At 37.0% G+C, this 24088-nt stretch overlaps 1 protein-coding gene and 2 pseudogenes across 2 annotated transcripts; all 3 read right to left on the bottom strand.

Moving 5' to 3' along the window:
• Positions 1–2204: 2204 nt before the first annotated feature.
• Positions 2205–4037, bottom strand: LOC104715714 (putative F-box/LRR-repeat protein 21). The gene is made up of 2 exons (XM_010433101.3): positions 3639–4037; positions 2205–3037 (listed from the first exon to the last, which is right to left on the bottom strand). Exons 1-2 carry the CDS (start codon positions 3986–3988, stop codon positions 2452–2454), a joined length of 936 nt encoding a protein of 311 aa, XP_010431403.1. The 5' UTR covers positions 3989–4037; the 3' UTR covers positions 2205–2451.
• A 2126-nt stretch (positions 4038–6163) lies between these two features.
• On the bottom strand, positions 6164–6686 carry LOC104715582 (putative defensin-like protein 55; annotated as a pseudogene). Its single transcript, XR_015575560.1, has 2 exons — positions 6598–6686; positions 6164–6463 (listed from the first exon to the last, which is right to left on the bottom strand). The product of XR_015575560.1 is annotated as a putative defensin-like protein 55 (transcript).
• Positions 6687–15174: 8488 nt separating this feature from the next.
• LOC147948169 (putative F-box protein At4g05475) lies at positions 15175–22549 on the bottom strand (annotated as a pseudogene).
• Between the last annotated feature and the right edge of the window lie 1539 nt (positions 22550–24088).

The following is a 24088-nucleotide window of genomic DNA, read 5'->3' as shown; positions in this document are numbered from 1 at the left end:
TCTGCAAATAATTGTGTGTCGTCGAATTAAATCATAAACTAAGAACAACAACAATAAAGAGAAATTTTCAAAGTACTATAATCAACTCATGAGCATGTAAAATAAAAAGAGCAGATAATGCAGTGTTACGAGCAATGCCACGACTAGTACAAGGCTCAAAAATGAAACGATCTAGTAATGCTTAAGCAAGTACTATATCATATACTGTCTATGGTAAGAAATCTATAAGCTGATGATATTGTTCTTTATGCTAATAACCTAACTACTTGTTTTAATTTAGCCAAAAAAAACACCTAACTACTTGATTTCATGAAGCATGAAAAAGGATAAGTGTAATTAAATTCATATATATATATATATATATATATATTATATGTGCATCTAATATACCAAACGTAGAGTACATAAAAGAAAACTTTAAGTTGCAAGGCATATATAACATTCTCGAGTAAAAGTAAAATGACTACGCAAAGTCCATTGAAATCAAATAAAAGCTGATAATCTTTGTATGCTAAAACGTAAAACCTAACTTGTTGTTTCCGCATTAACCATGAAAAGGTTAAGTAATTAAGTATGACAGTAATGGTGTCAAACAAAACAAGACTCGATTGTACAATGTGAGAAGTAGAACGAAGGATTATTTCCTATAAAAAAAGGCATGAACATATTAAAAAGGATTATTTCCTAAACAAGACTCAAGTCACTTCAAAATAAAAATGAAACTTTTTGAGTCGTAAAACATTAAAAAGGCATGAACATATTATCCTATTATAGGATTCTCAAACAACGTTTGTGTCTACCGACACATTTTGTGTCTAAAAGCCAACAATTTTCCTAAATAAAACAGCATTTGAAGATTTTAATGAAACACTTAATTCAAACATAGCTTGCTTGAGAGTGGTAAGGGATATATAGAGAGAAGATAGGTTGACCTATCAGGGATGTACCGGAGGAGATCATGTCGACGAAGTTCCCAGTGTAGATTTCGACCAAACCACCCTGGCTGAAATCAACAGCGTTACGGCACATGCTATCTAATTTCAGCTTTCCATGGTTTTCTAAGTTCGTCATGTCGATTTTCCTCCACATCAAATGGTTTTTACAGACGCGTCGCCACGGTCTGCACACCTGAGCGTTGGCCAGTATCTCAACCACGCTTAGACGAAACTGGATCGAAGTCATCAACTCCGATGGAAGCTCCGCCCAGTTTCTTGGCTCTTCGTTCTTCAGTGGAGGCTCCAAAGCAGACAACGGCACAGATGAGGAAGACATTTTTGAAGATAAAAAAAAAAATAGGGTTATCAATTCAGTACTGTAATAAGAAGGGGTGAAGTGTAGTTTTTTGGAACCTTTCCGCTTCCGTCTCTAGTTTAAAAATTAGGTCTACGGACTACGTACAATAATAAGACTCATACTGGATAGCTGAAGGAAGACTCAAGCAAGGCCACACGCACATATAGCGAATAGCACTCATGCGCTAATTATGTTTGCTTTGATTTTCTAATTAGGTATCCTAGGCAAAATACACGCGCTCGTAAAACATTTACCACCACAGTATATCTTGGACTCCATTCAATTTTAGTAAAAGAGCTCAAAAGTATAGCTCGGTTTGATTTTACGTACATATGTCTAATTTAATAAAATACAATTATAGATGAATGTGGTTATTTAGATCACATCTCCAATTATATTCTTCTATGTTTTTACTATAAAATAGAGTAATTCAAAATATACAATAATATAAAATATGAATGTGGTTATTTAGATCACACCGCAACTATATATGAACGTAGAGAGAGAAAAAAAATGAAACATGAAAAAGTTCATAAGTTGGCATTGGCAAGACCAGCATATCTATATATACAACATCTTTTCTGCATTTTTCATAAAGATTCAATAGGGTAGTCAGAAATATAGTTACTGCCACCTTAAAATTATAGTCAACCTCAAAATGTAATCACCGCCATATATTTTACAAAACCATAATCTAAATCAAAATTGACGAAACTGGTTCATTAATTTAGCTATGTTCATAAGTATGAGACCTAGAGCTCTCTTGAGCACTACTACATTCACAAGTTTTTAGCACCATTGGATATCACACTCGAAGTCCAAGGCATCTTACATTACTTGTTCTAGACAAATAATTAGCTAAACCTTAAACTAGGAAAACTTTATGATATTTGTTCGGGTCAAAAGTATAATAATAGAAATAATCTCATAATAAAACACAGCCGATAAACATTAATGTATACCCACTTAAGAAAAAACCATTCAATCGTTGTCGCAACTTATACATTCACGCACAAGCTTAAAAGTTCAAAGGAAATAAGGTCTTTGCTACTAGCAACATAGAGAAAAGAGGAGACATGAACGACTGCATAAGTTGACAAGACCAACAAAAGAAAATTGTTTTTAGAGAGATTCAATTGCTAGTCCCCAGTACCTTGCTCAGTCGTAGTTGGCCACGATGTCGCTATCACTATCATAGTAGTCAAAATATGAGTCGTCAAAATCAGAATTGACAAAAGTGATATCATATGGGTAATCAGCGGTTGAGTCGTCTGGGCCTTTGAACTCTTTTATCCTCTCCAAACATTGCTTCTCAAGATTTCCGACAAGCTTAATGTTGTAACACTTGCGTAAATCAAGGTGTTCCAAGTGAGGACAACCGTCAAGGATAGCGTTCAAGCCCGTTTCAGTTAATCTGTCCCCAAGAAGCTGGAGGTGGCGTAGTTTGGGCATGCTTTCGGCGATTGCTAGGGCATAATCATCATCACCTTTGACGTGAATCGGACTATAATTACCTAACTCATCAAACTCATCAAACCCATTAAACCCTGACCCTGAGGAGTTTAGCTTCAATGTCTTTAGCTGTGGGCAAGCATGGCCTATAGCTTTCAAGTTCAGTCTAAAACATGTGTGTGAGACCTCAAGGGTTTCAAGCAATGGAAGTTTGGCGATTGCGTTCACAAGTCCTCCGTTCGTGATAGGTGTGAAGAACATTTGAATTCCAAGACTTCTCAGATTCCTTGATCTGCAATTAATTGAGTGTAGAGTTAAATCATCAACTAAGAAGAACAATAAGGATTAGACATTCTCAAAGTACTAATCAACTTAGAAGCATGTAAAATAAGAAGAGCAAAGAGTGACGTCTTACCAGCAATGCGTTTGGGACGTCTATTAATTACATGGCTTAAAAAATAAAACTCTAGTGGTGCTTTAAGCTATTCTATGTGATAAGAGTTCTATAAGCTGATGCTATCTTCTCATATATGCTAATAACCTATATATGATGAGAGTAACGGAGTGACACAAGACAAGACTCGAACAATGTGAGAACTAGGACTATTTTGTATCCTTCAAAAAATAAAACTTTATGTTGCAAGGAAATTAAGTAAATGACTATCCAAAGCCATTACTCGCAGATCGCCAGATCCAGTGAAAGGATAAACAAAACAAAAAAGAAAAACAACAAAATTTTAATGATTATAAGTTAAACCAAATTCTTGCCCTAATCCACATGGGAGAGAAAAAAGGAATTGACAAACACAATTCAGAGACACTCGGACATTTTGTGTCTAACTAACTATTCCCAGACAATGAAATCAAATAAAAGCCATAAAACAAAAGAGAACCTATCGGCGATGTAAGCAAGGAGAGAATCGGACGAGAAGTACTCAAGGTTGATCTCGAGCAAGCCGCCCTGGCTGAGATCAACAGCGTGACGGCACAAGGTATCGAAATCCAAATCCTTCAATCTTCGGTTTCCCAGGTCTCGCATATCGATTTTTTGCCACATGGAAGGGTCCTTACAGATGTGTCGCCACGGTTTGCACACCTTCTGAGCGTTTTCAAGTATCTCAACTGCACCAAGTCGGAGCAGGATCAAAGACGTAACCTCCGACGGAAGCTCCGTCCAGTTTCTCGGCTCTTCTTCCTCTCTCATCATCAGCGGAGGCACCAATGTAGAGGAGGAGGCAGACATTTTTTTGAGGATAAGAAGTGAAAGTGTAGTGTGTTCGGACCTTTTTATGGCTCCCCCCGTCTCTAATTCAAAACTAGGTTTACGTAGTATTTTGTGTTTGTGGTACAATTCATGCCACGTCTAATAATTAGACTCAACCTTATATTTACATTTTATAAATATAATATCTATTTTTCTTTAAATATATGAACAAAACCTAGATAAATACTAAACAGCTAAAATTAAAATTTTAAATGATTAGATAAAATAACTAAGTGACTTTCTTTATATAAATAACAACATTTATTTTTAATTTGATTTAAGTTTGAAATGTGATAAAAATAATATATTTTAATTTAATATCGATCTGCCGGTCCGATCTGTCGGTTCAACCACCAGTTCATGGATTTTTAGCGAGTTTTTTTGGTTCCTTTAGAGTTTTTATTTATCCGATTTTTAAAGGTAATTCAGACCGAAATGTTTACCGAATCGCGGTTGGACCGATCCGGTCCAGATTTAAAAGCATTGTCGATAGCTGAAGGAAGGTCAAGCAAGGCCACACGTATATAGCGAATAACACTCACGCGCTAATTATATTTCCTCTGATATAGGCAAATTACATTTCCCACCACACCACTGACTGATATTGTCAATTTGTCATGAATAGAATTATCTTGGATTCCATCCGATTTTAGTAGGAAATCAAACAAAATGTGGAATAGAATCGTTTCTATTTTAATAAAACCTGTAATTCGGTTTGATTTTGTTATTGCTTTGTAATTTAATAGAATTAAAAAATGGAAAATGAGAAAACTGAAAATAAAAGATGTCTTTTTAGAAAAGTTTGTTCATATATTTGGTGGTGAAAAGTTTCTACAGCACGGGATGATACATGTTGTAATTAATTTATGTATATTTCGTATGCATAAAATATTCTGGTTGATGTGTTTTTTATAATTTTGAAATTTTAAATAGTGTTGAGTAGTATATTTGGTTTACTTACATTAAAAATGTTAAAACATATTTAGATAAGTACATTGTTTAGACATGGTTAATTCTTTGCATGATACAATGATCGTTTTGCAGTTAAGCGATAACAGTATGCTTATAGGTGTTAAATCCAAATATCAGATTTTAATTTGGTTTTAGTTTGGACTATTGCACTTATATAACCTACATGTAACTATTTTAGAATGGCAAAGACATCTCGTCCCATCCCGTCTTGTCTTGTCCCGTCCTGTTTCATCTCGTCCTTACCTGTAAACGTTTTAATGTCCCATAACTTTTCTCTTTTAAATAATTAACTATTAGACAATTTCTATCGTCCAAAATTTTTGATTAGGAACATAACTAAATTTTGTGTTTTTCTCACATTTTTTTACATCAAATTTATTTCCTTCTGCAATAGCATAGTAAATAAATTTAAAAGATACTTATTAATATTCAATTTTGCATAAATATATAGTAATACAATATAGTCAACCAATTTTAATTATTGAGTTTTAGAGTTTTAAATACTTATTTTAGGGTAATTACTATTTAGAAATACAAATATACATTGAAATTTCTTTGCTTCTTTTTTGTTTTTTTTTTAAATGATTTTTTTTTTCTTAAACAACAACTGTAATCCATGAAATAGTCTATTTTTATAAATATATATTATTTTTATTTATTATTACAAAATATATTAGTTACATAAGATCTTTTTAAAGATATTTCTTGCATATCTTGTGTTTTAGAGAGTATTTACAAATAACTTGATTTTAGATATATTTTATATATCCATTAAAATAAATTTGAATTGATTTTTATTAATTTTACATATCTTATATATTATCTTGCATATTTTGTGCTTTAGAGAGTATTTACAAATAAGTTGATTTTAGATATATTTTATCTATCCATTAAAATGAATTTGAATTGATTTTTGTTAATTTCACATATCTTATATATTAATTAACTTTATATTATTAACGCTATAAAAGCAATTTTGTAAGATTCAGAAATCTAAATATATAATTTAAATAAAAACCATTGAAAAAATCAGTGGCCAAGATTGAATTTTATTTTGATAATCAACGGTAAATATTTGGAGAGATATTCGGGTCAACTAATTGGATATTAAATGACCCCCGTGTATCCAACTTAATTTGAAAGGTTAGAGAATTGTATTTCAATGATATACTAATATATGAATAATTATTGAATACTAACCTTTTTATTTAAAAACTACCAAAACAAAATCATAGTCCAAAAATTGGTCCATGAGTACTCCTGTTTTAATAGTATAGATGTTTTATTTTATTAAAGAGCATACATAAATCTGATAATAGATAAATCACTGATTGATTATCTATCAATGTTTGCAACAACATCGTCCATCAACACACTGTCCATCCTTGTACTTCATGAAGATACAGTCATACCAGCATTCATAGTTTCCATACATTTTTGTACATGGTCTAGTGCATGAATCATAGTTTGATGCTTCAATCACTACAACACATGTAGAATTTATGTTAAAAGAAAAATTAAAAAAACGGTTTTACATTTTTTCTTTTTAAAAAATAAATTTTATATTCAATAGTTACATTTAAAATAAAATTAACATTTGAAGAATAACAACATACCTGAGGAAGCCAAGACGCCAGAGTTGGACAATGAATTTATCAAGATCACTACAAGAAAAAAAAATAACATAAGTTTTTGTGATACTCATTATTTTTGTTTTTACTGTTAATTACTTTTCTGTTTCTAAGAGAAGAAAAGAATAAGTATGTGCTTCTCTAAATCCTTACAGAAATCTCTATTTTAGATAACTCTCTAGTCAACCTAGTTATTTAATTTCATTTTTATTTTTTGTCAAAAGTGAATCTTCCATATTATGCTGATAACATTATTGTGGTGGTATATATAAAGTTAACTTTTATCTCTTCTCCTTCTTCCATATCATCATCTACTTAAGTAATATTAAATATTTTTACATAAAAAATACTATTTTAAATATTCATTAATTACATATTTACCACTTATAATTAATAATAATACAAATAAATAAAAAACGAATTAAGAAAAATTAATTAAAATTTTTAAAAGTAAAAAAATTAATATAAATTGTTTTAGTAAGTAATAAAAACATAACTATATAAAAATGAATTAAGTAAAATAAATAAAAATTTTAAAATAGTAAAAATAAACTATGAATTTGTTAAGTAATAATTTTATTATTCAAATTTTAACCAAAAATGATCATATTCCAAAATTTAGAATGAGTTAATGAGTTTAAGAATGGAAGTAAGATTTCAATGTATGGTGGAGTAAAATTTTTTTTATGTATTTCTATTTATAAAATTCTAAACATAAAAAAAATTGAAATGAAACATTAGTTTCTAAGAAACATATACTACAAAAATTTCTTATTAAATTTCATTTTAAAAAATTAAAGATTAATCACTCAACTCAAGTTAAAAGTTTTGATCTAAAGCGAAAATATTGTAAGGGTCACACTTTTTTTCGGGAAAACTATAAAAATAGTTTTTAAAAAATAATCCATCTAAAAAAATAAAATCAATGGTTACAAAATATATAAAAAGAAAATGATATGTAGCCCGTTACAAAAGTGACATGTGATTTGTGGTAGCAAATTTCAAAATGCATATTATCAATTGGAGCTACAATTCTATAACGTGATAAAAATATAAAATATAAAACAAGCTTGAGATTTCATCAAGTTTATCAAATGTTTTTAACCCAAAACATTGGCAGAAACAACATATTTAAAGTATACTATGTTTTTTTTTAAAAGACGAAGTTGAGGTTGCATCACAAAATTAATATATGAGGTTTTAGAAAAATATGTAACTTAGGTTAGTGAATGGATATTCATTGGCGGGTTTAATAGTTTTACCATCCAAGCATTCTTGACTTGGTCAAAAATTTTATTATTGTAGGTGATGCACTTGGACAACCCCGTTGTAGCGACATAGCACTAAATTTTTTCATGAAACTTTGTATATTTTTGTATTTAATGTGGGATATTGATATGTTTAAATGATCTCTGTAATTAGGTCAACGATCGACATTCGATGTTAGAACTTTTAAAAAGATGTTTCATGGGATATGAATATGAAATGAACTTTTCTAAAGATAAAAGGTAAGAAGATAGTCGAAAATATTGTTTACTCTTCCAGTGAGGTTATTAAGTTATTTTTTTATTACCACTTGGTATATTGTTAATTTTCTAGAAAAACGTTATTGTGACACTATACAATATATGTTATATATAGATTAGTAAAATAAGTATGACGTTTATATAAATTTATAGTTTAATTTCCAAATGATTATATTTATATTTAATGATTCTTATTGATAAAAAATTTAAACCAAAATCTTGCGCAAATAGATATAACAAAAAAATATTATCTTCAACAATATATATATTATATATCAGTTAGTAAAGTACATTTAGTGTTTATACAGATTTATACTCAAAAGTTTGAATGATTATATCTATGCTTAAGAATTTATATTGATAGAAAATATTTTTAACTAAAATCCTGTGTGTGCACGAGTACAAATTTTAGTTTAAAATATAGTTACAGATTTTCATACGAGGCATACACTCAGTCAAAGATGTTTTTGGTAACCATTTAAGTAATATTGTTGATGACTATCATTAGGTATATTATATAAATATATATATATATATATATATATATATATATATATATATATATATATTTACCATTAGTATATTATTGATGACTATCACTATGTAACCTATGATCAATGGCGTGATGGCACATGTTAGCTAAGGAGTCAGGCCTTCCATGGTTTTAAATTTTCTATTCATGTTTAATTTCTCATGATGAATAGTTTAATTGAATGAAATGGTATGCAAAATATTAAACTTTATTGCACATGCATGTCTTCTAAACGGGCACAGAATTAGAGAAGATCAAAATAAGGACACACTGCAATTACGAACGTAGAGAAAAAAGTGACATGAACGAGTTCATAAGTTGGAGATCAGCATAAACAACAAGTTTTCTGCATAAAGATTTAATATCTAATCCGAAATCTATGTTACTGGCACCTTAGAAATCATAGTCGACCTCCATGTCACCACCACCATATAAGTTGCATGCCCAAGTCATCTCATCTAAATCAAAATAGACAAAATTCGGTATCGGGTAATCATCAGTTGACTCATTGGGGCGTTTAAAATATTTTCTCAATATCACTTCTCTAGATTTCCAACAAGGTTAATGTTGAAACACTTGCGTAAATTAAAGTGTTCCAAGTCAGGATTGTTATCAAGAATGGTGTTTTTAAGCCACTCTCCCTTAGTCTTCTTATTCTCAAGAAGCTGGAGGTAGCGTATTTCAAGCATGCTTTCACCAAAACTAGTGCATGATCATCATTAACTTTTAAGAGAGAATAACGGAAGCAATTTAGCTTCAATGTCTTTAGCCGTGGACAAGAATCACCTATAACTTTAATATTCAAGTATGGCCATGAGTGTAAGACCTAGCTCCTGAGCACCAGTAGATTTATAAATTTAAATCAGCCGATCACTAAGAAATAAAAAACCACCGCATCGTTTTTGTCGAGCTACACTCACGCTCTCAAAAACTAAAAGTTCAAAGGAAAATAAGGAATTTTAAACAACCAAAGTATAGTACGAACATAGAGAAAAGAGGAGACATGAACGAGTTCATAAGTTGACAAGGCAAACAAAAGCAACATGTTTTCAGAGAGATTCTAAAATCTGGATATAGAATCTGCAACCAGGACACGCTGGATATAGAAAATATACCTGAAATATGATAGTAAAAAGAAAAAAATTTGTATGGTTCTAAAAATAGTACCTAAATTATATGACATCTGAGCAAATCTCATATTTAATTTTTCTTTGCTTATGAGACCTAGACAAGAATGACCTATAAATTTAAAACTTAGCTATGTCCATGAGTATGACCTAGATATAAAGGAGAGAAGGATACAAATGTAATTAGTGCTTATGGAAACCCTATTGTATGAGACTATATATATTGTACATTCCCTAATGAATAAGATACGCTCAGTCTTATTATGGTATCAGAGCTATAGAAGGTTAAAACCCTAAATTTTTTTTTTTTTCTCTCGCCGGCTGCTTCTTTCTCTCGTCTTCTTCTTCCTTTCTCGTTCCTCTGTCGATCATGTCTGCAACTTCTGAAGTCGTTGCCCCCGCCGATGCGTCATCTCTCGTTAACGTTAATATGTCTAACGTTACGAAGCTCACATCTACTAATTTCCTGATGTGGAAACGTCAAGTTCATGCCTTATGCAATGGCTATGATCTTGCCGGTTATCTTGATGGTTCAACGCTCGCCCCTAATGCCACTCTTACCACCGACGGCACCACCACCGTTAATCCTGCCTATAAACATTGGCTAAGGCAGGATCAGCTACTACTCTCGAGTCTTCTTGGTGCTATCTCCTTATCGGTGCAGCCTCTTCTCTCCAAAGCAACTACATCGGCTGAGATCTGGAGTACTCTTACCAATACCTATGCTCAACCGAGTAGAGGTCACATTCTTCAGATCCGTGAGCAGCTGAAACAATGGAAGAAGGGTACTAAATCCATTGAAGACTACTTCAATGGCTTTACCACACGTTTTGATCAACTGGCGTTACTTGCTAGTCCGATCCCGCATGAAGACCAGATTGACTATATACTTGGTGGTCTTCCTGATGAGTACAAACAAGTTACAGATCAGATCGCCGGACGTGACACACCGCCGTCACTTATGGTTCTCCATGAGAAACTCATCAACCAGGAGCTAAAGATTCAAACGTTGCTCACCGCATCCTCGTCTATTCCGGCCTCTGCGAACATTGCTTCTCATAAAGGTCACAACACTCGGGGTCATCAGCAATCACGTGGAAACAATAACATGTCCCAACAACGTAACCAGTTTCAGTCTCGTTCCGTCTCGCGTGGTCGTGGTTACCAAGGGCGTTGTCAGATTTGTGGCGCACACGGTCATAGTGCACGGTGGTGTTCTCAGCTGCAATCCTCTGGTCGTGGTTACTCTAACTCTGGCGGTGGATATCAAACTAGTTCACCACCTCCGTGGCAGCCACAAGCCAACTTTGCGGCAACTCCTTCCTACAACCCGACTCCCTGGATCCTTGATAGTGGAGCTACACACCATTTGACTTCTGATCTCTCCAACCTATCTATACATCAGCCATATAATGGTGGTGAAGAGGTCAAAATAGCTGATGGTTCTGGTATTCCCATAACACAAATGGGTTCTGGTTTGCTTCCTACTCCATCTCGCTCTCTTAAGCTTCAAGATATCTTATATGTCCCTGATGTCTGCAAAAATTTAATTTCGGTATATCGCTTGTGCAATAATAATCAAGTGTCTGTGCACTTCTATCCTGCGTACTTTCAGGTGAAGGATCTCAGCACGGGGGTCCAGTTACTCCAAGGCAGGACTATGAATGAGTTATATGAGTGGCCGGTTACACGCACTACCATTTCCGCTTTCTCGGCATCACCATCACCAAAAACCGACCTCTCATCATGGCATTTCCGACTTGGGCATCCTACGATCTCGACTTTAAAAGCTATTGTTTCAAATTTTTCTTTACCACTTTCAAACACTTCTCAAAAACAATTGTCGTGTACCGACTGTTTGATCAATAAAAGCCACAAACTCCCTTTTTCTACAAACACAATCACATCATCACACCCTCTTGAATATCTTTATTCTGATGTGTGGACATCACCAATTTTCTCTATTGATCAGTTCAAATACTATCTTGTGATTGTGGATCATTACACAAGATATACGTGGCTATATCCCTTGAAACAGAAATCTCAAGTAAAGGAGGTTTTTATAGCTTTTAAAGCCTTGGTGGAAAATCGTTTTCAGAGTCGAATCCAAACGTTGTATACGGATAATGGCGGTGAATTCATTGCGTTACGGTCCTTTTTGGCGGCTAGTGGTATATCACATTTGACAACACCGCCCCACACACCGGAACACAACGGTCTTGCTGAAAGAAAACATCGTCACATTGTTGAGACAGGTTTGTCTCTCATGAGTCATGCATCGGTACCGAAGACGTATTGGTCCTATGCGTTTGCTACAGCCACTTATCTTATCAATCGCATGCCTACGGATGTGTTGCATGGTATGTCTCCGTATGCTAAATTATTCAACCTGTCACCCAATTATCAGAAACTGCGTGTATTTGGCTGTACGTGTTTTCCATGGCTCCGTCCGTACCAGACGAACAAACTTGACGACCGTTCTACTCCGTGTGTTTTTATTGGGTACTCTCTCACCCAAAGCGCTTATTTGTGCATGGAGCTCACAACTGGTAGAGTGTATACATCTCGTCACGTTCAGTTCATTGAGACGAGTTTTCCGTTTCGCTTGTTGACACAACCGCCACCGTCGACTGACTCGGCTACGTCATCACCACCGCATGCCCCCGTCAGTTATGTGCCCTCGCCACTCACTCATTCCCCCTCGCCGTCGTGCTCGGATCCTCACCCAGTGCCACCCACCTCGCCACCGCTTCCTCCAGTCGTGTCTCCTCGGTCTTCGTCTGAATCACCGTCACAGGTACGATCTCATAACTCTTTATCGCTTGAGCTGCAGCCATCCTTGTCCGATAATGCACCAAACATTTCCCACTCAAACCCAATCCTAAGCCCAACAACAATAGGCCCAAATACTTTACAACCATCAACCCCACTAAATTCGACCTCTCCCTCACATTCAGGCCCAATTTCGAAAAGTCCAAGCCCATTACAATCTGGTCAATCTGCTTCCCTATCGTCATCTTCTTCCTCGCATCCACCGTCGCCAAACACATCCTCCATTGCCTCTCATCAACAATCCACACCAGACCCTCAATCCCCATCACCACAACCTCATATAATCCAACCACCATCACATCCTCAAAATATACATCCTATGCGAACAAGAGCCAAAAACAACATTACCAAACCAAAACAAAGGCTTAATCTTTTGGCTGCGAAATCTCCGGTGATACCCACGACTGTGGCTCAAGCGCTTAAAGATCCTAATTTTCGTAAGGCTATGACAGAGGAGATCGACGCACAGATGCGACACCGCACATGGGATCTGGAAGCGCCTGATCCGTCGCAGCATGTTATACCTTGTAAGTGGATTTTTACTCTCAAATATCGTACTGACGGGTCCATTGAAAGGTACAAGGCGAGGCTCGTTGCTCGCGGCTTCAATCAGCAGCAAGGACTAGACTATTCGGAAACCTTTAGTCCGGTCATAAAATCGACTACTGTGCGGCTGGTACTTGAGATTGCGGTTAAACGAGAGTGGAGCATTCATCAGGTTGACATCAATAATGCGTTCCTCCAAGGTACACTCAATGAAACAGTTTATGTCTCGCAGCCGCCAGGATTTGTGGATCATGATCGCCCTCACCATGTATGTAGACTCCGGAAAGCTCTCTATGGTTTGAAACAAGCTCCTCGAGCTTGGTATCAAGAACTGCGTAATTTTTTGATTCAACTCGGTTTCATAAACTCACTCTCGGATACGTCGTTGTTCACATACAAACACAATCGGGAATTTCTTTATGTCATGGTCTACGTAGACGACATCATCATTGCTGGTCCATCGTCTCTGGTTAAACCGTTCAATGCCTCTCTTGCGTCTCGTTTTGCACTCAAAGATCTTGGTCCTCTAAGCTATTTTCTTGGCATTGAAGCAATCAGAACGAAGCAGGGGTTACACCTGATGCAGCGAAAGTATATCACCGATTTGTTAGCACGCACGAACATGCTTGGTGCGAAGCCAGTGGCGACACCGATGTCCCAGTCACCGCTCACGTTACACTCCGGGACACCTCTTGCTGATGCTAAAACATACCGCATGGTTATTGGGAGTTTACAGTACTTGGCGTTTACCCGTCCAGACATTGCCTTTGCGGTAAACCGTCTCTCTCAATATATGCACCAACCAACCACGGATCATTGGCAGGCTGCTAAGAGGATTTTACGTTATCTCGGTGGTACAGCTTCTCATGGTATTTTTATTCGCTCGGACTGTCCTCTTACTGTCCATGCTTTTTCAGACGCTGAATGGGGTGGTGATAAAAGTGATTGCATCTCCACAAATGCGTATATTGTCTACTTTGGGGGAAGTCCGATTTCGTGGTCCTCCAAGAAACAGAGGAGTGTCGCTCGTTCCTCCACCGAGGCGGAGTACCGTGCGGTTGCAAACACAGCCTCGGAACTTCAGTGGATATGCTCACTTCTTTCAGAATTGGGCATCACCTTATCAGCAGCACCGGTTATATACTGTGATAATATGGGAGCTACCTATCTTTGTTCAAATCCTGTGTTCCACTCAAGAATGAAGCATATAGCAATTGATTATCACTTCGTCCGTGGCTATATTCAATCCGGTGCCTTGCGTGTCTTCCATATCTCGACACATGATCAGTTGGCCGACGCTTTGACAAAACCTCTACCTCGGCCACGTTTTCAAGAACTAGCTTACAAGATTGGAGTCAAGTCCCTGTCTCCATCTTGAGGGGGTGTATAAAGGAGAGAAGGATACAAATGTAATTAGTGCTTATGGAAACCCTATTGTATGAGACTATATATATTGTACATTCCCTAATGAATAAGATACGCTCAATCTTATTACTAGAGCTCTTGAGCACCCGTAGTTTTGCGACGGCATTCACACGTTTTTTTTAGCAAACTGAAAGTCCAAGACTTCTTAATTAGATTACTTGATGATTAGACAAATAATTAGCTAAACCATAAACTAGGAAAACAAAATTCTTCACAGTACGACTGATTTATGAATCGATATTTGATCCATAAAGTATAATAATAGAAATAATCTCATAATAAAAGTCAGCCGATCATTAATGTATACCTACTTAAGAAAAAATCATCCAATCGTTGTCGCAAGTTACAGTCACGCACTCAAAGCTTAAAAGTTTTAAAGGAAATAAGGTCTTTGAAACTACCAACCAAGTACCAAGTACCAACATAGAGAAAAGAGGAGACATGAACGACTTCATAAGTTGACAAGACCAACAAAAGCAAATTGTTTTTAAAGAGATACAATACCTAGTCCGATAATAGATCTGTCAACGGTCCCTCAGTCGTAGTAGACCTCAATGTCGTTACCGTTATCTTTTTAGTAGTAGTCTTCATCATATGAGTCATCAGGGAGTCTGAACTCTTTGATCCTCTCCAAACATTGCTTCTCAAGAATTCCGACCGTTGGTGTTGTAACACTGGCGTAGATCAAGGTGTTCCAGGTGGGGACAACCTTCAACAATGGCGTTCAAGCCAGTGTTAGTTAAGCTTCCCCCCAACAAGCTGGAGGTGGCGTAGTTCGGGCATATGCTTTCAGAGATTTCTAGGGGATAATCATCATCACATTTGTTGCGATAACATATGTAGCGTGTCAACTGTGGGGAATCTAGCTTCAATGTCTTTAGATGTGGGAAAGCGTGGCCTATAGCTTGTAAATCCTGTGTAAACGCTGAGTGTGAGACCTCGAGGGTTTTAAGGAATGGAAGTTTTGCGATTGCGTTCACAAGTCCTTCGCTCGTCATCCTTTGATGGAATATCTGAAGTCCAAGACTTATCAGATTCCTTGATCTGCAAATAATTGCGTGTCGTCGAGTTAAATCATAAACTAAGAACAACAACAATAATTAAAGAGAATTTTTTTTTAAGTACTAATTAACGATGAGCATGTAAAATAAAATAAGCAAATAATGGAGTGTTACGAGCAATGCGTTTGGGACGACTATTACAAGGCTCAAAACTGAAACTCTAGTGATGCTTAAGCAAGTATATTGTATATGGTAAGAAATCTATAAGCTGATGATATTGTTCTTGTGCATGCTAATAACCTAACTACTTGTTTTCATTAACCATGAAAAAGGATAAGTAATTAAAGTATGATGAGAGTAATTAACGGAGTTTTGGTGCTGCATTCACAAGTTATTTTAGCACCATTGGATAGCACATTGGAATTCCAAGGCTTCTTAGATTACTTGATTATATATTAGACAAATAATTAGCTATACCTTAAACTAGGAAAACAAGATTCTTTTTTTTTTTTGATAACTGTTAATTATATTACCAAAAGGAACTTGAGGTTTACAAATGTTAAAGAAAATAACTACAGCCCAAAAAAAAATATTAAAAAGCTGTAGTTTACAGGAGAAATAAGCTTCCGAAAGGAAATGTTCGATTACAATACCCGACTATCCTTAGTAGAGGTGTGCTAGCCATTTGAGAAGTAGCCTTTTACCTTGTTTGCTATGTTGATAAGCTAAGAGGATGTCCCGGATTTTTCTGTCAAGAAGTCTGAACAACGAGTCAGGTGAGTCAGATGGACCACCATGAGAACGAGAATTGCGTTCCTTCCAGAGGAGATAGATTGTGGCCTGGGAGACCAATTTCTTGAGCGTGGAGGGTAATCCTGCCGAATTACCTAGGAGCCAACTGATCAAGGTTTGCCAAGATGCAAATATGAGGTTCGGGAGACCTAGTCTAGAGAACACTAGACCCCACATATGTTGAGCATATGCACAATGCAGGAACAAATGCTCCCTGGTCTCGAGTCCAGCAGAGCACAGAAGACAGTTTGTATCCGTAGCCCTTCCCCAGTTTGCAGTTCTCGCTTTGACCGGTAGTCTATTAAGATTGGCCACCCAGAACGTGAAGGAACGAGAATTGCATTCCTTCCATCAAAGAATATCATTAAATCATCCGCAAACGCCAGGTGCGAGATGATAGGGTTCTTCCCAGGGGATGATAAGCTATGGAGCCAGTTTTAAACCGTTGGCTAAGAAGGTTGGATAGAGCTTCCATGGCGATTACAAAGAGGGTAGGGGAGAGAGGGTCTCCCTGTCTAAGACCCCTTCCTCCTTTGAAATAGCCGCAGAGCTCTCCATTGATGTTGATGGAGAAAGATGTGGTAGTAACACACTGCTTCACCTAGTTAATGAAACGGGGAGGAAACTGAGCAATCTCCAGGATTTTCAGAACAAAATCCCATCTCACACAATCAAAGGCCTTCCTCAAATCTACCTTTAACAGCACCCTTGATGTGACATTATTCCTGCCAAAACCTTGCACCATTTCTGAGGCGAGCAAGACGTTCTCCACTAGGAGTCGACCTTTGACAAAAGCAGACTGAGAGTTGGAGATCATCATGGGGAGGAGGTCCTCCATTCGGCGAGCTAAGATTTTGGAAATGACCTTATAAAGGACATTACAACACGAGATGGGCCTGAAGTTTGATATCTTATCTGCTCCTATCACCTTAGGGATTAGAATGAGGGCAGTGGCATTGACTTGTTTGAGAAGGTTACCAGTCCGAAAGAATTCCTTGACTACCGCTATTAGGTCATTCCCGATGATGTCCCAAGAAGCTTTGAAGAACTCTCCAGTAAAACCGTCTGGTCCCGGGGTTTTATTTGTTGGCATAGAGAAGAATTCTCTCTTTATTTCTGCATCCGTGATCTCAGCAACTAGGGACCTCTGGAAGTTTTCCTCCAGTCTGAAAGGGATGAGATCCCTGACTCGCTCAATTTCAGGATTGGAAAGTGGAATAGGGTGCCCTCCAATCAGGTCCTGGTAGTAGGACACACAATGGGATTTCACCTCCTCAGGACTAGTTAGCCTCTGACCTTGATCATTGATGAGTTAATGTATCTGGTTCTGTGCTCTGCGGGTCGCCATGACCCTATGGAAAAACACAGTATTAAGATCCCCACACTCAAACCACTTAAATATGGATCTCTGGTAAATGAATTTTTCCTCAGCGAGGGCAAGAGTCATCCATTTCTAGTGAGCCTGTTTCTCCTGAGCTGCTGAGATTCTTGAGGGGTCATTCAGTAACAAAGCTTGACATTGGTGAAGAATATCCTGAGCTTCCCTTGTACGGTTCTCCAACCCCCGAGTACTTTTCCTTGTTTAGGTCCCGAAAAATACCTTTTAGCTCTTTTAGTGTCCTGACCAGTGTGTACTGTGCAGTGCCATTGAAATCTGCATTATGCCAATAGTTGAGGAGTCGAGGGATGAACTCTTCATCTTGGAGGAGGAAATGGGATATCATAAAGTGCCTTTGACCCTGTTGCCGATTACCTAAGTCCACGACAGCAGGACAGTGATCAGATAAATCAGGCTCCGCAAACATTGAGAAAGATAAAGGATATATGACCATCCATTCATCATTGATCAGAACTCTATCCAACTTTTTGGCAATCAGATTAAGCTCCTGATTGTTCCACCAAGTGAAATGGTTCCCCCTTAAGGTAAGGTCCTGAAGATTGGCATAAGACAGACAATCTCTAAATTCCTCCATCCCTTTCTTTATACGGGTGCCTCCACAAGAGTTTTCAGCAGGGTTTAGAGTTTGATTGAAGTCTCCCATAACTACCCAAGGTCGAGAGTACACAGCAGAATCTCGAGACAGATTGCACAACTCCTCCCACAGTAATTGTCTCCTAATTCTACAGTTGACAGCATACACAAAAGACACAACAAACTCACTATCCTCCTTTGGTAAGTGGACGATACAAGTTACCATCTGCTTAGACTTCGAATGAATAGTAAGCTTCACTGACTGATGCCAGACAATCCAAATCCTTCCTAGCTCTGCAAACTCATAGTTGGCTGCAAAATTCCAATCCGCAAAAGTAGACTGCAGATATTTCAGAGATTTGTGTTGTTTGACACGAGTCTCTATAAGGCTGCCAAAAACCGGTTTATGCTGCCGTAGCCATTTCCTGAAGCTTTTCTGCTTTACACTATGATTAAAACCTCTAACGCTCCAACAAAAAATGTCTACCTTTACCATTAATGAGAAGATTTCGTTAGTGTCCCCTTCCCTGAGGATGTCTGCTCAAAACGCCTCTCTTTTCTTTGTTCCTTCTTTATAGAACCTTCATAAATTTCTCATTATCGTCTGGATTATGATCTTCTTCGGATGGGGGGTCGGAAGAAGATGATTCCTCTGGAGAGTCATAGTCTGAAGAGGAGGAAGACGAGGATTGGACGCGCTTGGAGGAGGATTTAGTCTTCCCTTTTTTACGAGGGTTAGAGGCAGTGTTGAGACCAATATCCAGTTCCAGGGATCCTTCCTGATGAGGGTTAACTGAGGAAGTTTTCTCTAGGGCTAGAGTGTTTCTTTTTGTTTGCTCCTTACATCTTCTCTGAGGGTTTTTCCTTTTTTGCACCACTGGGTCAGCAGGTAAAGATTTTGAGATGCTCTTGCCACGAGTGCAGTCCTCCCTAGTGTGAGTGGTTGACTTACTAAAGTTGCAGAGAATCGGAGCCGTGGGGCATCGCTTGATGGAGTGACCTACTCCTTGACAGTGGGCACAGATAGGAGGAAGCCACAAACTAGAGACCTCTATTCTGTAAATTTCACCCGACTCAAACTGAGCGTTAACTGCTTCTGGAAGCGGCTTGGTGATATTCACAATGGTAAAAACTTTTGCAACTTCCAAGTCTGTGAGGTTGATAGTGGCAGGGTGACAGAAGACCGGATGGCCCACAAGACCTGCTATGTGCTCCAAAGATTCTTGTGAGAAGAACTGCGGAGGAACACCTCTAAATTCAAGCCAGACCGGACCTTCTGTTAGCTCAGGCATCACCGGGGTGAGTCCAGGTTCCCAGTCTGCAACAAACATGGATTGTCCCTCAATGTGCCACACCCTCTGGGCGAGAACCCGTCTGCGAGTTTTCTCACAAGGTATACGGATAAGAACAGACTTAGGACCTTGCTTGGAGATAGTGATGTCTCGTTTCTTGCGACTCCAGATTCCATTAAGGATGGCGTAGAGAGCTCCTTTTGAGGGAAGATTTCCATGAAATTGTCCAATGATAAAATCCTTCCAACGGCTTTGGTTCTTTTGAATCACCGCGTTAGGGATTTTGACACACAGTTCACCAGATTCTAAGGTGATAGCGGTACCTTTCTTCTCCATTAAAAAAAAAAACCTTTTCTCTCTAGAAAAGGCGATTTCCTTACCCCCTTCCCTTCGAAGCCGCCGTTGCCGATCTCGGCACCGGCAACCCTCCTCCGATGACTAAGCCTAAAAAAAAGCACTCTTCCCCCCTTAAATCCTCCTCCTCAGCCTCTTCAGTTCCCGCCCCCACTTCCTCTCATCCCTCGTCCCCAGATCTGGTTTCCCCTAAGATAGCGGACGAGAGTCCTCCTGCCCCCTCTGCGGCGATGAAAGCCTCAGCTCCCCCCTCCGCCTCCTCCAAGGACCCCGTCAAGGCTGGTTCTAAGTCGGCAAGATCTGTAAGCCTTGCAGCGAGTGAATCGAGACCTCAAATCTCGAAAGCCAAGAAGACTCCATGGCCGCTGACTCTGCTCAGATCTCAGCTCTAGCTAACTGGAAGGAAATGCTTGTTGGCCTCTCGGGCAAGATGGAAAACAAGATTCTTTATAGTTCGACTGATAAATAAAACTTAGAAGTATAATAATAGAATCTCAAAATAAAAATCAGCCGATAATCATAAATATACCCACTTAAGAAAAAACCATCCAATCGTTGCCGCAACTTACAGTCAGTCAGTCACGCACTCAAAGCTTAAAAGTTTAAAGGAAATAAGGTCTTTGAACTATGAAGTACCAACATAGAGAAAAGAGCTAGGAGACATGAACGACTTCATAGAGAGGTTTAATACCTAGTCCCTATAATAGTCCCCGGTACCTGCTAAGTTGTAGTAGACCTTCATGATCTGAGTCGTCATCATCTGAGTCAGAATCAGAATTGACAAAAGCGATACCATCGGTTGAGTTGTCCGGGCTTCTAAATTCTTTGATCCTCTCCAAACATTGCTTCTTAAGAATGCCGACACGGTTGATGTTGAAACAGTTGCATGCTGATTGCTAGGGGATAATCATCATCATCATCATCACATTTGGTGCGAAACGATATGGGCTTCAATGTGACCATCCTGGGGAGTTTAGCTTCAATGTCTTTAGATGTGGGCAAGCACGGCCTATAGCTTTTAAATCCAGTCTTAACCCTAAGTGTGAGACCTCGAGGGTTTCAAGAAATGGAAATTTTGCGATTGCGTTCACAAGTCCTTCGTTCGTCATCCTTTGATGAAATATTTGAAGTCTTATCAGATTCCTTGATCTGCAAATAATTTCGTGTGGTCGAGTTAAATCATAAACTAAGAATAACAACAATAAAGAGAAATTTTCAAAGTACTAATCAACTCAGGAGCATGTAAAATAAGAAGAGCAAATAATGGAGTGTTACAAGCAATGCGTTTGGGACTCTAGTGATGCTTAAGCAAGTACATGGTAAGAGTTCTAAAAGCTGATGATATTGTTCTTATATATGCTAATAATCTAACTACTTGTTTTCATTAACCATGAAAAATGATGAGAGTAATTAACGGAGTGTAACAAAACAAGACTCGAACAATGTGAGAACTAAGAAAACTTTAAGTTGCAAGGCATACATTCTTGAGTAAAAGTAAAATATGACTATCCAGTCCATTGAATCAGATAAAAGCCGTTTAAGGGATAGAGAGAAGAGAACCTTTCGACGATGTACGTAGCTGATGAGTTCATTGGTCGCGAAAACATCAAGGTCGATCTCCAGCAAGCCGCCCTGGCTGAGATCAACAGCGTGACGGCACAAGATTTCGAAATCCAAGTCGCCCACTCTGCGGTTCCCCAGATCTCGCATGTCGATTTTTCGCCACATAGTAGGGTCTTTACAGATGCGTCGCCACGATGTGCACACCTTCTGAGCGTTTTCAAGTATCTCAACTGCACCAAGTCGAAGCAGGATTGAAGACGTCAAATCCGACGGAAGCTCCGCCCAGTTTCTTGACTCTTCTTCGTCTTTCTCATCAGCGGAGGCACCAAAGTAGAGGAAGGGGCAGACATTTTTTTGAGGAGAAGTGAAGTGTAGTGTGTTCGGACCTTTACGGCTCCCGTCTATATCTCAAAATTTAGGTTACGTAGTATTATGTGGTACAATTCATGCCACATATAATAATTAGGCTCAAGCTCGACAGAGCAAGGCTAGACGCACATGTCGCGAATAACACTCACGCGCTAATTATGTTTCCTCGATTTTCTAATTAGGCAAAATACATTTTCACCACATCACTGATATTGTCATGAACACAGCGTATCTTCGACTCCATTCGATTTTAGTATGAAATCGAGAAAACGTGGAATAGACTCGTTTAGAAATCAATTTGGTTTGATTTTGTTAATCAGTTGTGTACCATTATCTTTTTGTGTTGATTTTTTTGTGTGAATACATAAATTTTATTCACCAAAAAAAAAAAGAAACCTTGTTTACATTATATGCAGCCTTGTTCTTAGACATTTAAACCATAATCTTGAAAGAGGGAGTAGATTATTCTTGAATTAATTTTTGTAACCCAGATGCTTAAAGTGTCTCTTTGCAAAACCACTTGCCCAAAGATTTTGCCTTTTTACCATTGCTCTGTTTCGAAACAGTTGACACGGGGTTACGGATGATACCATCAACTTGTTTCATTGTGTTTTCATGTTACATAGAAGTTGTTCTCCGTTCGCTTCTGGACGTTTCCTTTCTCTTCATATGGAGTCTACTTTCAAATGACTCAACCACTATTTTTCACCCCAAAATGACTCAACCACTATTTTTCACCCTAAAATGACACGTCAGGTTGAGTCATTTTGGGGCGTTAAGAATCCCCTATATATTAAAAGAAAAACATTTTGGAGAAAAGCTGACGTGTCGTCGCCAGAGAGCTTCGTAGCTAATTTATTGTTCACCCTTAGTATTCCATAAAACTACCACTGTTATATATATTTCTTTTGTCAACTGCCACTGATATAAATAAATATATTCAATTTATTTATATACACATTATTTTGTTCCTATAAATTAGTAAATATTATTCAAAAATTAATAAATATTATCCTTTACATATTTTCGAAATTAAATTAGTTTATTATGTATAGCAATATAATAATATAACTATATTATGAGATGTAAAAATATATATTTAAAATCATATCTTCAAAAATATAAATAATGTTAACTTTTTAATAACTTTATGAAGCTCTAATGGTGAAATAATCGAAGATCATTAAATATAGAGAATTTACATTAAATTGTTATTAGTATAACTAAGGAATATTTCATTTAATAATTGAAGGAAATCTATACTATTAATTGGGGAATACACTTAAGGGTTAAAAAAAGTCATATAAAATATTCATGCTGCCAAAAGGACCCAATTTACATATTAAGAAGAAGATTAAACAACAGATTTATTATACTTTAGGAAATCGTTCAAATTAGTTATATAATAATCATGTTATGAGAATTTTGTGTGGATATATTCATGTATGGAAAAATACGGGACGAGAATTTGGGAATAAGAATTCAAGCATAACATATGCGGACATACTATTTACTATTTACTTATGTAAATTACGATGAATGAGTTTTTTCAGCTAAAAAAATATTAAATGTTGAAATCAGACATATTAGATGGGTTTGATCGCTTGAAAATTATATTTAGGTCATCTGGAAATTCTATGATATGCAACAGGATGGGTATAGACAACTAGACATGAACATGGGTACGATTAAGGTTTATTAACTATTGGTTATAGTTAAATACAAAACAAGACGAGTATCTCATATACAGAACAAGACGAGTATCTCAGTAGTAACAACATTTAATGGTTTTAACAAGACGGTTTCAGTTAAATTCAATTTTAATATATTTAGCATGACGTATACAGAATAAGAAGAGTATCTCATTCTAAAATATATACATCGAGGTTAAATACGTGAAATAAATGAAACTGAAACCGAATCCAAATTTGATCTAACATCCTTAAACAAACAGTTGGAAATGTTTGGATTACATTTAGAATAATATACACCTAATATCACGTATCTAAATTATATCGTAATTTTTTTTATAGATCATTTATGCAAGTTTGAGTAGAGGTTTATATGAAAATTTTCTAACTTTTTAAAAAATTATGCAAAAATAACCCCGCACGTATGTGCGGGTCCGAACCTAGTCTTTGATTA

Source organism: Camelina sativa, chromosome 2 (genome assembly GCF_030686135.1).
Source record: "Camelina sativa cultivar CO46 ecotype springtype chromosome 2, ASM3068613v1".
NCBI classification, from domain to species: domain Eukaryota; kingdom Viridiplantae; phylum Streptophyta; class Magnoliopsida; order Brassicales; family Brassicaceae; genus Camelina; species Camelina sativa.
Note: the sequence above shows the minus strand (reverse complement) of the source record. Positions and strands in the feature narration are given on the sequence as shown.

Coding starts and splice junctions, on each gene's coding strand:
- LOC104715714 (XM_010433101.3), bottom strand. CDS start 3,988: ATGTCTGCCTCCTCCTCTACATTGGTGCCTCCGCTGATGATGAGAGAG. Junction 3,038..3,638: donor CTTGCTTACATCGCCGATAG/GTTCTCTTTTGT, acceptor AATTAATTGCAG/ATCAAGGAATCTGAGAAGTC.